The sequence below is a fragment of the Rutilus rutilus genome (genome assembly GCF_951802725.1).
Source record: "Rutilus rutilus genome assembly, chromosome: 6".
Classification (NCBI taxonomy): Eukaryota; Metazoa; Chordata; class Actinopteri; order Cypriniformes; family Leuciscidae; genus Rutilus; species Rutilus rutilus.
In genome coordinates this window covers 24,097,195-24,116,402 of record NC_140214.1, presented here as the reverse complement: position 1 = coordinate 24,116,402, position 19,208 = coordinate 24,097,195, and the positions used below count along the sequence as shown (strand labels likewise).

General features: G+C 38.1%; 1 protein-coding gene across 1 annotated transcript in view; it reads right to left on the bottom strand.

The window, feature by feature from the left end:
• Window position 1: 1 nt before the first annotated feature.
• kifap3b (kinesin-associated protein 3b) overlaps window positions 2-19,208 on the bottom strand; it is a 32,567-nt gene continuing 13,360 nt past the window's right edge. The window contains exons 12-20 of the mRNA XM_084411490.1: window positions 17,823-17,931; window positions 17,526-17,638; window positions 17,182-17,347; window positions 16,395-16,520; window positions 14,853-14,951; window positions 13,779-13,864; window positions 9,533-9,698; window positions 9,101-9,182; window positions 2-1,258 (exon numbers count right to left, since the gene is read on the bottom strand). Of these exons, the coding sequence (XP_084267616.1) occupies window positions 1,174-1,258; window positions 9,101-9,182; window positions 9,533-9,698; window positions 13,779-13,864; window positions 14,853-14,951; window positions 16,395-16,520; window positions 17,182-17,347; window positions 17,526-17,638; window positions 17,823-17,931 (1,032 nt within the window). The 3' untranslated portion in view covers window positions 2-1,173. The remainder of the gene's footprint in view (window positions 1,259-9,100; window positions 9,183-9,532; window positions 9,699-13,778; window positions 13,865-14,852; window positions 14,952-16,394; window positions 16,521-17,181; window positions 17,348-17,525; window positions 17,639-17,822; window positions 17,932-19,208) is intronic.

Here is a 19,208-nt window from a genome sequence, read left to right as displayed (position 1 = left end):
TATCAGTGCATTGTTTTATTTTCTTCTGTTTGCAGTTAAGGACAATTCACATTAATTTGTCAAACTCACAGGATCATTATAGCAGCAAAGGCCAAGATGTTACGAGGCACGTTTTGTTGTCTGGAAATACAGAGCGGTCCTGAATTCATTGTGATAAATGAAAACTAAAGTACAGTACTCTAAAATAACACTTAAAAATTAACAGACATGCTACATCTCAATCAGAAACATATAATAATCAAGTAAAAACAATCAGCCTACATAAAATTGTAACAGGCAGCATTTAGCACCTTACTTGTGGTGTTATAAGATTCAAATGATTTTCACAGCAGTGAATCCTGGACATGGTTAGGCAGTTAATTAATAAATATTGAATAATGTCTACTTGTATATGCAATCTGACAGACACAGCGTATAGTTTTGTTATACATGACAAGTAGTGCAAGATATTTTATATAAAGTGAGTAATGCTACATCTTTATGAAGCTGTAAATGCAGTTTATGGTCATCGGATTAATGAGAACTGTGGCTACATAATAATCCGTTTTACTGGCCGAAAGTTCATTATCGTAACATTTTAGCTGATTATTATTTAGTTAATATGAAGATGAGAACATTTAATCCAGTTCAGTGAATATACTTAAAGTGCACTCTCTAAAAACAAAAACATAAAATGTATAAATAAATAGACTAAATGCTAAATGTAACTGTCATTAGGGAGGGAGTCAGTTGTTTCATTGGTGGTATGTGGAGCATGCAGGGCATTATACTTCACCTGTATGTCTCTTTAAAGATGAGACACATTGAACTACAGCGCTTTATATTTCATAAATAATATTAATACATTGTATAAGATAATGCAAAGCATTATTACATAATGTAATAATGCTTAGCAGATTTGTGTACATTCAAAAAGTAAAAAAAAAATCAATTTATAACTAAACATATGAATATAAAATATATAACATAATGTATGTGAACTTTTGATTTGCTTAATGAATCATTTAAAGTTATTATAAAGCATCACCAAGCATTTTACCGGGTCTCGCTATTAAATCTGCTTTTAAATCCAAGGGTGGGCTTACATTTTGTGGAAGAGACTGGTTGGGTTCACAGCGTTCGAGTTTTCAAGGAGATAAAAACGGTCTTGGAGTGAACTGTTACGCAGCGGCTCTATCTGCTGGACCCGTACCCGTGGAAGAACGGCTCATCAGGACGAAAGCCGTAGGCGGTGGCAGGACGTCCTTCAGCTCCATTACTGAGGAGAGAGATTTGAATCAAGTGAGCGTAAACTCTGATCATCATGTTACCGTTAAAATGTTGCCTCTAAGAGTCACTAGATGGCCTTCTTCCATACATATTATCATCAGGAGAGACTATCAGGTGCGTGTAGATCAATTCGTTAGATTAATGCAGATTCTGTATTCGTGTCAGTGCTGTGCTGATACTACACATTAATTCATTAAGCTTGTTGTTGTAAATTTAAACATAAGTTAATATAAATTATATACAGTACTATAACTAAAGTATAATATTTTATATATTTTACACAGACACACACAATTTCTACGAAAATCATTATTTAACTGGCTTTTCAAATTCCAAGAATGACTTTTGAGAGCTTGAAGTATCAGTAGAATAAGCTGAAAATTAGCCACAAACCAGTAACATTTTGCAGCACAAGGGTATAGTATAAAAATGTGCTTATGAAATAATAGCGGTGTAATTTATTTATCCCTTACATTTCAGCTGTACTAACGATTACTCCTGAAAATGATAAAAAGGTTTAAGGTTTAATGAAATGTATATATATTCTCACATATATCGATGTTACTAAAAATAAATGCAAAAAATTGATCCATTTTGGTGGTGGTCCAAGCGACTGGATACATTTCATAACCTTATAACCACCAACATTGATTAATTGTTAAATGAGAAGTGTACAAATAAAATATAATAAATGAATGCACTAAAAATATACAGACTTACAATCACAGAACAAGAATCAACCACCAAAAATAAGACTGAGTCATCTTGTTAATGACGATATGAACCAGAGATGTAAAAACCAGTTATCCAAGTATAAAATGAAAAAGGCAAGCTTTCTATAAAACCTGCTGTCCAAGATTCGTAGTGAAGTATGGGACGCATATTGTCCCATGTAAGACTGCCAAATGCCAAGGTTTCAATTCAACGAGCTCTGCATGCCAATGTAAGCCATACCTCCTACAGTACATGAGCCTATACATACTGGTTTAACATACTGCATACTATTGCCCATTGGCAGCGTACAATACAGGCGTATTGTGTCAAGTTACAAAATGATTTGCTTGTACAAAATATTTAAGTGTAAATAGACTGAAACTAAGTAAATCTGATGAGTCTGTTTTTGTTAAAACATAGCAACTAAGATATATGAATAAAACAACAACGGTGATGTTGCATTTTTGAGTGTCCTGGGTGTAAAGGGGAGTAAAACAGCAGAGGTGTGACACTCATTCAGGATGAACAGAGCCAGGAAAGTGCTGCAGTTCTAGAAACAAATTGGCCACTGGATCTGTCTGCTTCCCTTTAAACCAACAGCTTCAGGCCTACGGCCTTTAAATTATGAGCTGTTTGCTTTGCCCCTCTGTGTCCATATTACATTGTGTTGTTTTTAGCCTCATATGACCTCCAGTAATCAAATACAGCAAGCTCCCCTTAGCACCCCGACTCTCACACACTCTGCTGTCTAAAATATGTCTTTTTCCTATTGGCCTGCCAGATCTGTCGGGCTGAATTTGAACAGCGGGTAAGAGGGATTCATGCACGGATCGACGCCACCCGTAGGTGCTCTGAGCCTCTGTTTTTGACTCCCGACACCTGATTTTACCTCCTCACTTGGGCTTCCCTTGGAAGCAAGTTCTTCAGGGCCTGGGATAATTAACAGCTGCGAGTTATCAGGGTTAGTTTTGTGCTTCAACTCGATATCACGTCATTAATTACGGGAAGATGTTAATGGCCAAAAATTACACTATGAATGAACTCAGATAAGAAAACTAATTTGAATTTGAACTGAATTGACGATTTATCTCAGTCCTGCGACGACACGGCCTATGATCCGTAGCGAGCACATTCCTGTCCAATTATGAGGCAGCCTGTCACCTCTTCCTGCACGGGGCTTCAAAACAGGGCAGTAAAAGCTGAGTGGGGGTTGGATTGACAGCTCATAGGGAGCCAGGTCGGCCCTGACGTTCTGGGGGGGAAACGGCCAAAGGTGCCAGTAAAAAAGGCCCTTTTAACCAGACATTGTTTCATTGCTCAGAAGAGTGTGTTTGCACAGGAAACGGGTCTCGGCTCTTTTATAAAAAGGACGTTTCTCCTCCTTTTTTCCCCAAGTTGTTCTCCAGCCCGCCGCGCTTTGATCTTGTGTTCCTGTCACGTCTCCAGTTACATGCCCATACCTTGGCTGTGTCAAATCAACAGCACCCCTTTTTTTTTTTTTTCTTCCTTTGCCTGATTGCGTCTCCACATCCCTGTTTTCTATTTGCCTCCTGCCTTCTCGTCCAAGCTCCCCGAGGCTTTAGGGACACGCAGCGCCACACTGCTTGAATAAAGGCGGATTTGTCAAGTCTGATGTGTGCACACAAAAGACACGCACACAGAACTGGTTTTCCATCTGCAGACAGTGTGTCCCACTCATGATTCAGCTTGATTCTGCATCTCATCTGTCTGTGGGAATCAACAGGGCTTTGGTGATAATCATATTGGTATGTAGGACACAATACAATAATATTGCAGTGCTTACTGTATGATTATTCAAAACGGTCATGTATTGTGATCTTTTACTCATTTGTTTTACTCATCTGCATTGGATTTTGGTGCATTGCGCAAAAAAGAAAAGAAAAAGCATTGTATATTATGTATATATTATATATATATATATATATATACTGTTTACATATACAAAAAGTGTATATACATATACATACACATTACATTAAATATGTATACATATACATTTTTATTCATTATTTGATGCTTTTATCCAAAGCAACATAAATTGCATTCAAGGTTTACCTCTTTGTTCATTTAAATCAGTTCATTTATTTCCTGGGAGAATATATTGGTGATTTCTCCAACAATGTCAAACTGCACTTGAAATGCAACCACTGGCTTTGATGCATATCTGCAATAATGAAACAATCTAACAACCCTTTACACACATACACTACCGTTCCAAAGTTGTAGGTTTGGTAAAACTTTGTTTTTAATGCTCACCAAGGCTGCATTTTTTTTAAATCAAAACCAGTAAAACCAGTAATATTGTGAAATATTATTACAATTTAAAATACATGTGTTTTTTATGTATTTTAAATTCATGTAATGTATACCTGTGATCAAAGCTGAATTTTCAGCATCATTACTCCAGTCTTCAGTGTCACATGATCCTTCAGAAATCATTCTAATACGCTAATTTGCTGCTCAAGAAACATTTCTTATTTTTATCAATGCTGAAAACAGTTGTGCTTTCAAATTGGATTAATTTAATGCATCCTTGCTGAATAAAAGTATTAATAAAAAATAACAAAAGTATTTATCTTACCCCAAACTTTTGATCGTTAGTATTTGTATCAAAAATGTTGTACTATTGTCGTCTGGTGATCTTCTCATTAATTTGTATGCAAAAATATATTTTGCTGATGCTTATTAAATTCTGCCATACAGAATGAAGAATGCAAATGACTATAGTCAAGCAAACCATCTGGATTTCATTTATATATAAATTAAAGAATTAAACTGTCAAATGTATTGAATGTGAATGTCATTTTTTGATGCTGCTGTACTATTTTAGAACCACACAACCCTACACGGAGTGACTCAAATACATGTTTCAGGTTGGCACGTGAAGTCCAACCACTCCAATTGGGCCTGCGTTCACACACATCTTTTCACAAGTGTCTTAAGTAAAGACGGAGACTCTATTTGATTATTATGGTAACCTCTGTCACTCAGAGCTGCCCACTCAAATTAAACCATTCATCCCAGGACCCTAATGTTGCCCCCCACCCCTCGGTGTATATTTGAAATGTATCACTTTACAAAGAGCCGCTGGAGAACTTGCCCCTCCATCTGGATCCCCGCCTCTATCCTCACCCACATGACAGCGCGGCGGCACTCAGCGCCACAGCCGTCAGTCCGCAAAGCGTCTAAATCCCCACCCAGCCAAAACAAACAGAGCGTTCTCCATAAAAAGCACACATCGCACATTAAACGCGTCCAGTGAAAGCAATCGTATCAAGTACGCACTATCAGGGCAAGTTTAGACTACAACAGCAAGCATGCACTATATCAGAACTGCATCTCAAATACGAGTGGCGGATCCATTTCCTCACAGATCAGCTCTTTGGCAGCCTGAGATTCAATGTGAGCACTAGAGTGGACGGAGATGTGAAATGTTATTTCATCTGTACGCATGTGTGTGAGTGTGTGTGTGTGTTTGCAGAGGAATGTGGAAAATATATTTGGCTGCATGGGACTTAAAAGGCATGTTTATTTTCAGGCCACAGAGTTCCACTGACAGAGAGAAAGACAACGTCAGAGTAATATTACTTGGTGCTTTGTTGAAAAGCTGTACTTCAAATGATTAAACAACTTACAAAAGCCAAAAATACATTTAATGTGGACATTTTAAAAAATACGGTTCTCTGAAGACCACAAAATCAAACTGGTGTATCAACAATAACGATGGCCTGATGGTCTGTGACCAATGTGCGAAAGGGACCATCACTTGCCCTGTTTTCACTACACTACATGTTCGTGTTTTTGTGACCAGCAAACCATATCCAAAATATTTTGCGATGTACTGCTATAGCACTATTCTTTTTTGTCCGTTTTTTGGGGCAAAAACTGAGATCATTGATTATTGGGGTTGTCAATTCAACGATTAATTGAAAAATTAACTAAAGTACTCCAAACTATTTTAACTAAACAAGGGATCCAAGAATGTGTCACTCATTGGTATTTCTTAGCAAATACATATACCGGTATGTGTTTTTATAATTCTTTTTATCTAATAATTGCCATATCATGTATATCATTTTGTTTTTTCTTTTACATTAAATTAATAAATTAAGTGAACTGCATTACAATACATTTCCATACCTGCCAACCTTGAAATTATTTTTTGCGTACCGACGGGGGGGGGGGGGGGGGGGGGGGGGCTTACTACTACGACGACGACGACGGGGGGGTTGTGGACGACGACTACTCACATGCATTATATTGCATTGCATAAAATGTGTGCAATGCAATATAATGCAGTATAAAATATAAAATATAAAACCCCTATAAAACTGTAAAAAGAAAATTTACAATTAAGATAGGCTACTTAATTTATTATTCCAATATCCAAATATGATACTAAATACCACAGGGAAAAGGGCTTCTATTTGTGACGTGCTGTCTTTGCCTTTGAACATTGCGCATTTTAAACAGGGCACGCATTAGCTGAATAAATGTTACCAAATACAAACATATTTATAGAAAACAGTTGACAATGATTAGACAGGAGTCCAATAATAGCATAACGAATCACTTATTCTAAAAAGAATCAAGTATACCGGTAAGTTAGACGAATCCGACATAAGGGCTGTTAACAGTAAAACGTTCGTCATTTAACGAATTTTAAAAACAAGGATGGATAATACAAAATGCTTTCTGGCATTTTGACAAAATAAAACAAAAAAAACAAAACTAAAACAAGCAAGAACAAAATTTAAACTTTAATAGCCAGTCAAATTTAATTTTACAATTATCTTCTCTTCTTTGTGCGCGCGTCCGTGTTTGTGAGAGAGAGCTCGCGCAGCACTGATACAACGCGGTAGTAGCCTACTTTTTAATCTGTAACGAACGCGCTAGTTTTCATACAAAATAAATATGTAACATAATTAGGTAGGCTACTTTAGTTATTATTAACACAATAACGTAACACATGAAGGCTACGTTTCTTAGCACTGAGAATTAATTAATAAACGCCTGTTTCTCCAGACTCGCGCTTATCCGTAATCTACAAATCACATCACTTTCATAATCACTAAGCCATAGCGATTTCAAGTTTATTAAGATTTATCGTTCAGCATTTCTTGAGCATTTTATTATTTGCATGGCTGAATGATGTCTTCCTCTTTTCTGAGTGACCATGAAGAACGGAGTATTTTAAGATAATGCGATCCGTGTGATCATCGAATCCATAGGATTACGTTAACTCAGTACAATATTTCAACTTTCCATATCGAGCCCAGCCCAGGCCGTTTACCTTCAGGAGTCAGATGTACAGTGACTACTGTACTGTCCTCGCTTATGAAATCAGCCAGACTGCGGGCCGCGGGAGTGGAAGGCGGATCGAGCGGGATTCTTTATTGGTGTCGATTTTCAGTCTCTTTTTAATGATAGGCCTTACGCATCTGTCAATCATCCCCGCTTGCTATTTGGGGAATGAATCCAGCGCTATGATTGGTCGAACTCTTCTTCTTTTGCTGTAGCTTGATTTGAGGACTGCGCATGCAGAGGCGTCACCAGGTTTTTGCGTAGTTTAGACTAACAAATCGTACCAGCGTACTTTGAAGTCAAAATGCGTATCCGCTACGCAAAATGCGTACAGGTTGGCAGGTCTGCATTTCATTAATTGCCACTCCTACATATTTAAATTGATTTCCAATCCCAGAGAAGATCTGGTCCCCCGACTGAGCCTGGTTTTTCCCAAGGTTTTTTTTCTCTATTTCTATCACTAATGGACTTTGGGTTCCTTGCCTGTTGCCTTTGGCAAGCTTAGATGGGGACACTTACTAGTCAGTAATATTATCGATTTGACTGCAAACTTGAACTTAACAGACCACAGTCAGGTTAGACGCCATATTGAACTTAAAGGTTGTATCAGTGATTTCAGGCCCAAATTGTTTTTTATCACATTCATCTAATCTTTCCTAACGATCCGCTAGCTGCCCGCCCCATAATCATGCCGTCAAAAAAACACGTCTCTGAAGGCAGCCTCGGCTCTGAGATCTGCACACAAAAACAATTGGTTTCACCAACCACTCAAAACCAAAACAAATAGTGTTCCAACCAATCACCGACAGGGGGAGGGTGTTGTGAGGTTTTGTGCTCGTGCACGGCTGCACGCGAAGTCGGAGCTGAAGAAGAAGCTGACTCAAAGATCTCAGAGCCTAGGCTGCCTACAGAGACGTGTTTTTTTGACGGCATGCTTATGGGGTGGGCAGCTAGCGGATCGTTAGGAAAGATTAGAAGAATGTGATCATTTTTTGGGGGGCCTGAAATCACTGATACAACCTTTAACGCAGATGAAAACGAGGCTGTGAGGGATAGACATCCAGTCTATAAAACACACACAGGACAACGGTCCTAGATAACGCAATTTTCACAACTCCAATTTTTTAAACTGTACTGAATATTGAATTTTTTTTTTCTTTCGGAAAGACGTTTCATCGGCTGAGCAATCGGATTGCTGTTAAATAACAATACAATCCTTTGAAAGCACTCTATTTTATCCCTTACAGCCTCGATTTCATTAGTCAAAAATGAAATATGGCGCTACCCTGACTAAGGTCTAGTGAAGTGGATGACGACACCACTGTTTTTAGCAGAGCTGCTTTATAGCTGATTCGACTTTCATAATTCGACGTTTCATAATTGATGATTTTCGCAACGACTTAAGTTACTGAACTGAATCAACACTGAACTGACACAAAAGTGAATAGTGACAATAATTGTCTTCTGTAGAGCTTCTTATATAATTGAACTCATTTTGTAATTGATGAACTTTACAGTTATTGAACTGAACTGAATCAACACTGAACAGACTTCAGCTAGTGACACTGTCAATGGAGAGCTGCTTTACAACAGATTTGATCTCTGTTTGCATCCATGATTCTGTTATTATCCTGTTTATCACTGTAAAGCTGCTTTGAAACAATGTGTATTGTATAAAGTGCTATAGAAATAAAGGTGACTTGACAATGATTTAAGAAAATACATTAAACAACTAATTTCACATAGTATTTAATGTAAGAGAAGCTGATGAGGGTAACAGCTGCTCACTCACCAGGCGTTGAAGTCTCCATTCTGAGAGTGGAACTGGCTGTAGAAGTCTGGACTGAGGCCTGGCTCAGGGGGCATCGTACCGTCTGTACACACACACACACACAGAGTATATAAAGCAAACAAACGTATGAGACAGCGACCCAGCAGAGCCACTTCCACCCAGCAGCTCTCCTCATTTATCTTCCTGACAACCTCTCACTACGACAAGCCTTTGATGACACCAACTCGACGGACAATCGAGCCAAAATACAGCATCACAATTCTTGCGGAAAATCTGATCTAAATGTAAGGGTTTTAACTTTCCATGTCTGTCAGTTTGTGGCACAGGATGTCAGTCAAGTCTTGTCTGCAGACAAGAAAACATCGAGTGTCTTTTGTGGTCTCAGCCATGTTCCTCTGAGGGCTGTTTTGGTGTGTATGTGTGTTTTCTAACCAGTGCTGTAGAAGAGATCAGGCTGCTCTAGGGCGTCCGGGTCGTCTCCATACAGGTACGGCTCGCCATCCTCCATCTGTCTGCTTTCCACCATCTCCAGCCACTGCGAGTTATGCCAGCGAAACTTCTCACTTTGGATCTTCTTCCCCCACTCTTCATCATACTCCTTTGCAGAACACACACAAACACGTAGATTTATTTGCCTGAGATGTGTTACTCCCCCTCTAACCTAAATTATACCACACAGCTGTGCAAATTCATGTTTTTTTTTTTAAAGTTGTCAAAACAGGGCTGGCATTCTGCATTTCAGCGCCAGTTCTACTTGAACTCCCCACAAGAGATTTCCAGTGAATATCAGAGCGAGAGGGTCCCATACACTGTCATGCCTGGCAATCTTACATTTACCGTTACACAGACTTCTAACACCACCCGGACCCTCCGCAGCAGATATATTTCATCCCACAATGAGGGCTTCTGTCTGAGCAGGGTTTTCCCTATAGGCTGTGGCCGCTGATGGAGCCACAGAGAAACAGACTCTGGTTTAATCCAGTGAGGTCAGTGATTAAAGGTGCAGAGCCCACAGACTGGGTGAAGTGCCACACACAACACACACGTCGCACATGGCCGTAAGCTTTCTGCACAGCCTGCACTTTTGGTGAGATGGGGAATCAGTTGATTTCGTGCTATTGGATTCTTTTGCCAACGCATGTCAAGTGTGTCAGTCTGTCTACCTTCATCTTAATACACCTCTTCCAATGTAACTGTGCTGAACTAGTGCTTTTTTGAGAGAAGTGTGACTATACAATCAGTTAAGTATATAACAAATACAATTTAATCAAATCACATATACACTACATTCAAAAGTTCAATAAGAACGTATGTTTTTGAAAGAAGTCCATTATGCTCACCAGGGCTGTATGTATTTGATCAAAAATACAGTAAATATTTTTATAATTTTTTTAATATTATAACTATTTAAAATAACTATATTTTTAATATTATTTAAATGTAATTTATTCCTGTGATGCAAAGCTGAATTTTTAGCATCATTACTCCAGTCTTGTGTCACATGATCCTTCAGAAATCATTCTAATATACTGATTTGGTGTTCACATTACATTTCTTCTTATTATTGTTGTTGTAATCAGTTGCACTGCTTAATATTTTTGATGAATAGAACAGAATTTATTTGAAACAGAAACCTTTTGCACATTTCTGGTCTTGACATGGATTTTCTATGCCTTGGCTTTTTGGTCATCAAGCCATATTTTCAATAAGTCCAGATGGATAAAAAGTCCCACCTTTTTTTTAGCTGAATGTCTTGCTTCACATAACATTATGGAAGTAAAATGGGTAGCAAACAGTTTTATGTTAACCTTAACCCCAGGTGACTGAACCCAACATAAGTTCATGAAGGCATTCTCATGAATGTTGTTGCTATGATAATATCCTCTATTCTTTGAAGAGAGCATAATTTTGCCACATCAACCCCTATCAGCATCTGTTTTCGCTACAGGTTTAAACAATATAAATACACTTCTTGAGTTCAAGGGATAGTTCACCGAATTAAATGATTGTTCTAATACGATTTTATGACGGTTTTGTATTTTACATTGTGTGATGGTTTGGCACCATATTACTGTTTATTGTTTGTGGAACATGGGTCCAAGACAAATTCCTCTTTGGGGACAATAAAGTGCATTAAACTTTTAAACGTGAAAAGTTATACAGTTTTGGAATAACAGGGTGAGTTTTTGGGTAAACTATCGCATTATGAAATCTAGTTTTCAAAAGCTTTTTTTTATAACTGTACTAAACTGAAGACAATGAATGAATTTGTTACTCTCGGCACAGGGCAGTGGGAAACACATCTAGCATCGTTTGCACAGAGCTCACCCAATAAAGAAAGATTAAAAAGTTAAACCATCTCTGCTGAGACAAAGTATTAGATGTACCAATACTAACTCATGCTGAGGCTGAGGTTGGGATTTTTTTTTTCAGCATTAGCTCTGTACGGTGAGGCAACAGAGAGGTGGAGGGTACAGGAGGAGGGCTGCTGGGGCTCAGAGCTCAAGGCCAGCTCTCTGTCCCGGGGTCTAAAGGCCCACAGAGGCGCACTGCCGCCGCCTGCTCTGCTGAATGAAAATATGGATTAATCAGCCGAGGCCCCCTGTGGCAGAACCTGAGTAAATAAGCCCTGTTTCTCTTTTCTTTGCTGTGTCCATTCATCATGTGGACAGCAGCACAGAACTGCGCGGGAGCCCGGGGGAAGAAGCCTAATGCAAAGCCCAGAGGGCCAGTGAGAATACACACTCACACAAACATGCACCCAATATTCTAGAGTTAGTTCACCCACAAATGAACAGTTTGTCATCATTTACCCACCCTCTTGTAAACCTGTACGACTTTCTTTCTTCCGTGGAACATAACAGAAGATATTTTAAGAAATGTTTTTTTTTCTATGATTAAAAATGTTTGGCTACTAACATTCTTCAAAATATCTTATTGTGTTCCACAGAAGAAAGAAAGTTTTGGAACGACATGAGGGTGAATTAATTATTAGTTGGGTCAAGTATTCATTTATGTCAGTTCTAGATTGGTTTCCAGAAAAAAATATTAATTGATGTATCTAGATACTTTCTCAAAAAAGCTAATCCTGCTTGTGGATGGCAAAACTTCCTGTAGAGTTCCAGCCCCAAATAAACACCTGAACCAGCTAATCATGGTCTTCAGGATGACTAAAAATGAAAGGAAACCTGTACCACGAACCAACCCCCTAAGTTCGTGATGAGCAGCATTTACAGCAAAACAAGCTGCTCTGAGACACTGAAAACACAGAATCATGAGCTGCAGTATTTGTATTTGCAACACAATATTTAGCAGATGGTTTAGTAATTGATTAAGGCCATTTCATGATTCACGTGAGTCACACTTCTCTAGTCAGAAAATAAGGAAATCAGATGTTTGTTGGGGCAAGTTGGAGGTCAATTCTACAAGGATGTAGATACTTTGAGAATCATTTTGAAATCGGATCACAATAGGAGATGATCTTAAAGAGGTGGTATAATGTCCTTTTCACAAGATGTAAAATAAGTCTTTGATGTCCCCAGAGCGTGTATGTGAAGTTTTAGCTCAAAATACCCCACAGATATATTTTAAATAGCATGTTAAAATTGTCCCTTTTTGAGAGTGAGCAAAAACGCACCGTTTTTGTGTGTGTCCCTTTAAATGCAAATGAGCTCCTGCTCCCGGCACAGTGGTCACATGTTCACATGTACCTCACACAGACATGCACTGAAAATTTCAAAAACCTTTAGGCTTTTATGTTCAAACCGGAGTCAGACAAACATGGAGAGACTCAAGAAGAAGTGACAACATGTAGAATGCAACAGAACATTTCTGAATGGTTAGTTGATTAATTGATGTAGCTTATGTGTGGTTATCTTCTATTCATTGATTAGCATATTCTGTCTGATAATCTATAAATCACGTTCCCGGGGGCGGGGGTTTTGTAAATGTCGTGTAGTCCCTACCAGCCGTTTGTTGAAGTCCTTAAAAAACAATTTCTTTAAAAGAAAATATCTCCCTTTGCTTTGAACTTTGAGCATCGTAACTTTGCAGATGTTGTTTATGCTCAAACAGCAACATTACACACTAACTAAAATTAAAAAAGTGAAATTATAATCAACCACCCCTTTAAAATATCAACTATGCTACCATGAAGTAAACAAATGATATTTATAAAGTGGGAATTTGAAAAAACATCTTAATGAGCTTAAGTAAGTCTTCATATCTAATTAATCTGTAAAATTAATTTAGCTTGAGATGGAACATTGCAATTCATAAACATGACTGCCTCATAGAATGGCCGATGAAAGTGTAAATCTGCATACTTGATACCAACGTCAGCCTCAGCTCAAACATGTCAGTCTGCTGAGCCAGAGCTATACATCTGCACTTTCTCTGTCACCACGGATACAAACCAGATCTCACACGCATGCTTTCATGTGGCCGAGGCTTAACGAGCAGGCTAATAAAGTGAATGAAACACTTCCCCAAACAAACCTGGCTCTCAAGAGTTCACCACCAATTACTGCTATCTAATGTCAGTGAGTGAACATTAACTGCAGAGATTTTATTGGCACTGTAAACACACATGGTCAGCATTGAGCAAAAACACACAGAGGTCTCTGATTCAGAATTGAGTGCAACCCCATGTGTAGTGGGGTTGTTTTAGAATACTTACGGCAATGATGTCCAGAGTGTTGTCACACACCTGTCGGATCTCCACATTTTTGTCATGCATAAGGTCGATGAGGTAAGCTGGGGCCTCTTGGAGATACGGTTAAGGAGTTCACAATTCACTGACAATTAAAGCCCAATAATTGCTGTGTTCAATCTCAATTACCATAATTACAAATCTTCAATCAGTTAAAAACATTAACATCTTGTAAAAACTCTTAACAAATTTGTGTTCAATCAATATTTCATTTTGTTATAGCCAGTGACACCTAGTGCACCTTCTTCATTCTTAAATATTGAGTAAGAGCGCTGAAGTGTATTAATGTAAAGGTATTGATAGGATTTCAGTATTATTCATATTATGAATCGATCTATTAATTAGTGTAATATTTAGTTGTTAATAATAATAAAGCCACACATTTTGACCAATCTTGCCATAGAAACTATGTAAACTAATTAGTTAAAAGTTCAACAGCTCATTGTAAAATTTCTTATAATTTATAATTACAATCATTTAGACAAATTTTTGGGCAAAATTCTACATTTTGTGGTCTTGGTCTTTAAGACTTCTTAAAACCAAAAAAAAAAATAGCCTTTGTCTGAGTTTGAGACCCATTGTTCTGGGTCTTATGCGGTCTGTTATTGGCCTGGATGTCGGTCTACCCCAGAGCCATCACAGTATGTACTATAAAATGTTTTGCCATGAAACCCCAAAAATGTGCTTTGTTGTAACATAAAAAAACATTATTTAATATGTCTGAATCAACCTGAATACTTAAGCTACACAAACGAAAGTCATTTTTTCGTGTTAGATCAAGCAGAAATAGATCTGTAGGGTAACTATTGTATCTTGCCACTTTTTACAGTGCAGACAAACCTGGTTTTTTTTTACATTCTCCTTATGTCTGGACGTGAAAATAAGCATGCGTTCTTACATGAAGCTGCAGTATTAAAGACTGAAGAACTCAACAGTATCAATGCATCGGTGAACACAGGCCAAACAGCTGTCAAAGACCATTTACAAAACATCTGCTGAGAATACCATACACTGAAAATCAATTTATTGTAACAAGGATACGAGTGTCCTTAATGATGACATCTCTGGTGGCCTGGTGGAAGACCATCTGGTAGAAGACGTAGATGATCTGACACACAAATTCATCGTCTTCCTGTTGGGCTGGAAACAGCAACACAAGCAAACGAAGAACATTACTTTGACCTCATGAAATAAAGCATTTTGCTTCATTTGAAGAAGGCACAATCCTTTCCTTATCACGAGAATATCTGCACATCAGCACTGAGCTGAAATGCAATACGGGAAAACTAACAAACACGCACACTCCAGAGCAGCTGCGCAGGCATTTCCTATCCAATGGTGCCTGTTCATGCGAGCTGATGTTCAAAACCTCCTCCAGTGGATCATGTTTATGTATGAAGGCTCTCGTGAGAAGCCGCCATTTGGCGAGAGTATCAACTTTTCCTCTGAAATGATACAGAAAGCTCCTATGGAGAACTGTGTGGTTGTAACGGCCCCCTCCTAACTTTAATAAAAGCCTTTATTTCAATTTTGATCTTTCTCAGAATGAACTCGTCCCCTGGGATCGAAATTCCTCTAGAAGAATGATAGCAAAGAGGCTTTAGTTGCTCCATGGGACCAGATACTGAATACCGCTACAGCAAGGCGCTGTACAAGCTTTGCACAAGCTACAAATAACATCACAGAGAACATGTCAACGCCTCTTCAGATGAGAAAGAGCCAATGAACGAGTATACGAACACAAGTGCTGAAATGATATGTAAATAAAACAATACCCAAGCATCTGTCAATGCAGCGTTGCCACATAATGCTTATCACGAGGGAAACAAATGTCAGATTTGTTATTGCATTGTTGTGATCAAAGATACAGAATATTTTATGGCACGTAGTGCAAAAACATTTCAGATGTTGAATGTCATGTAATTGAGACCATTGTGTCTGGACTGGGATAACAAAAAAGTGGCCAATTCAAGAACTTTCTTTTCTTTTTCTCTTTGAGAGGAGCTGTATATGTTGGGACGGTCCCTATCTTAGCCCTCCACCTCCTTGCCCTCTTAAACATTTATTCTTTTCATGGCAAGGAAAAGCCCCGCCATCAGGATTTATTGAAATGAGGGCTCACACTGAGCAGAACCAGCAAATCTGATGCATACCATGAGCCTGGTGCTTTCCTGTTCCTGAAAACACTGTCACTTCCCAGCACATAATGCATAAAGCGAGAACCAGCCCTCCGTGCCCCTAGCAGCCACGGGCTGTTTATTTATTCTAATTTATTCTAATTTAATATTAGTTTAGTCTAAATAAACTCTTCAAAACTCATTCCATCAGATCACATTAGGAAAGACAAAGCATGCCAAATTGAAATCTGGTACTTGATTGGCTACAGACATGCAAAGCAGGGGGGGCAGCTTTCGCGATTCGGCCAAACAAAAGTAGAAATCAAAACAGCACTGATCTTTTTTTTCCGGAATTTATTTTTATGGCTGGCGATAATGAAAAAGATGTTTTTTGTCGAGGGTTTGGAGATCCGTTTGCACTGGCTCAATGCTAATAAATGTGTGTAAATGTTGGCAGCGCTCTTACCATTTAGCAGCTCAATAAGAGCAGGAATGATGCCGGACTTTGCCAGCATGACGGCACAGGAGTCGTCCATTGACACCGTACCGATCATGATCACCACCTCCAGGATCAGGTCATCCTCAGCTGAACCTGAAACACAGAGGTCAAAGATCAAATGCGGTTTAGTATGATGATAAAATGTGTATATTGTACTACTCCTACAAGGAATGCACATGGATGATTTACTACCTTTGCCAAAATGTGTAATATATGCACATATAGTAATACTATACAGACCTACTATACAGAAGCATGATTGCTTATCATGATTGGACTGTCAAAAGTTAGGCCATTTGTACACAAAATTGGATTGCAAAAATGGATCCAGACATGAGAGGGAATGTGATGTAGCACAATATGTCATACTGTTAGGGTTGCATACTGGTTACTGTTTCATATAGCAATTTAACAAAATAGGATTAAAACCTTTTGGAAAGAGATGTTTTGCAGAGTATCTTGCAATACTCCATCTATATCTATTTAAACAGCCTTTTAAAAGATTCTACATACAGTTATACAAAGCTCATATTATTTGAGAGATGGCACAGACTATTTATACTTCTAATAATTTGTCACACCACAGGACCTTTTAATGAACAGACAAAGGCAAAGGGTGATTTATCTGCACAGAACTATGAAAAACTTATACATGATCTACAACACCTTGATGTCAATAAAAAAGGGCCTGTTATGTGTCAACTACTCATATACAGTGTAGTACACTACACAAACTGGTACATGTTAGCTTTACCGGGTTTGAGGTGGTCTTTGAGGAAAGGCACCAGGTTGTACTCTTTCAGCAGAAGCTCCCAGTCCAGGTCAGGTATGGTGAGGTTTGCCATTGTACCCAAGCACTCAATAACAAACTCTTCATCGCCCTCCAGCTTGATCTGAGCTGCCAGATCACCCACATAGTCCTGGTGAGTAAATGACATCCAATATCTCTAGGGGTTTCTAGCAATCATTTAACACAGACTAATTTTTAAAAACTAATTTCGCTAACACGCCAATGCCAAATTATGCTTTGATGTATTGAGTAAATGTATAATGTGCAACTTGTGACTCTTCATGGAATGACAGAAATATTGTACTTACAATGAAGAGCTGTTTCAAGGGTCCATCGTGCTGTGAGATGTTCCTAATCATTTTCATCAGCAGCGGGTCCTTTAGTTTGAGTGCTCTTTTCATCAGCATCTTCAATCCATTACCTGCAGAGCAAATGCTCAAATAATCAGTTTCAGCCAGAGATTAATCACAAGTTTGATCAGACTTCATGTATTATTAATTACAGAAAGCAAAAGTCACTGATGTGTGACAGTAAACACAGATGTTTGTAACAGTGTAGTTCAGTGTTGCATGTCATTCCAGGGGAAATGAGATACAGGCTCTTACCCTCACAGATAATCTGAGCATTAGTCTTGTTAGCAGCCAAGTTGATGCAGAAGGAAATGAGCTCGGTGTCGATTCTCTCTTCACCGTGTTCAAACAGCATTTGCATGAGCTGCTCACACACAACACAAGATATCATTAAAACATTTTAAATACATGTATCATACATGATAACATTGAATCAGCACGCTATAAAGGTATAGCAGGGCTTGACAAAAAAATTTGGTCAGGACAGCAAAAAAAAAAAAAAAAACAGGAACTTTGAGGTTGTCCAAACTGTCTGTCACTGCTGTCTGGCACAGAAAAAATGCATTGACAGACTTTATTTTACAGAAGTGGAAAATGTATTTAAACAAAAATTGCCGGAAACGGTGTGTCTCACGTGCTTAAAGGCACACGCTGATTAGCATGATAGCATGTTTAGAATTACTCTGATCCTTTTAGACCGGTTTAGTCCATTCGGTTTGCTTAAGGTTCACCTACTGTATAAATTAGAGTGATTCCAAATGCAAGTAGTGAAGAAATAGAACATAAACATTTTATTGATTTTATTTAAGATTATATTCAGTATAATTCTAATGATGACAATTAACATAATTATTTATATTTTAATAATAAACTACCAATAATAATACTAATATTTTTTATTAATAGTAATAGTTGTACATTTTTTAAAAATTATATTTTAATTGTAATTTAAAAATAAATAATAATTAAATAAATTACATTCATGTTATAACTACAACAACAACCACAACAATTAAGAAATCTATGCTATTTTTATTGTTGTTGTTGCTGCTATTGTTGTTGTAAACAATTTAAGAATAATAACTAATTACTACTATAAGAATAATCACAAAGAAACATTCATCTGGACTGACACCTGTCTGACAGACAACTTCAAGTAACTGAAAAAAGCTCTTTGTGACGCCCGGAATAGTACGTCACAATGAGGCACATATGGGATTTCCAAATGAGTGTGATATCACAATAGACCTATTAAGGCACAATTTAAAACTGGAGTATCGTGCAACAACCAGAGGGAAAACAAAAGAAAAGAAATAAATGATGAAACAGACGGTTCCTGACAGGGAGAAGTATTAGTGCTGTCAGTGTTGGCGAAGGGATTGCTATTTGTGTTTTTATTCATGAGCCAGAGAGAGTTGAGGCAATATCCCACAGTCTACTTTAATCAGGTCAATGCTGCGGCTGATAATGGCCCAGTGAGAGGGACACTGCAGGCCTATCTTAAGGAGATAACTGTACAGCGGCCAATGAATTGAGTGTGGGTGAAGAGAAGAATGAGGAGATGAACAGATGAAGAAAGATGAGCAATGGTTACAGTCATGGTGTGGGCCAGTTGGAAGTTAAACAGGAAGGCACAAACAG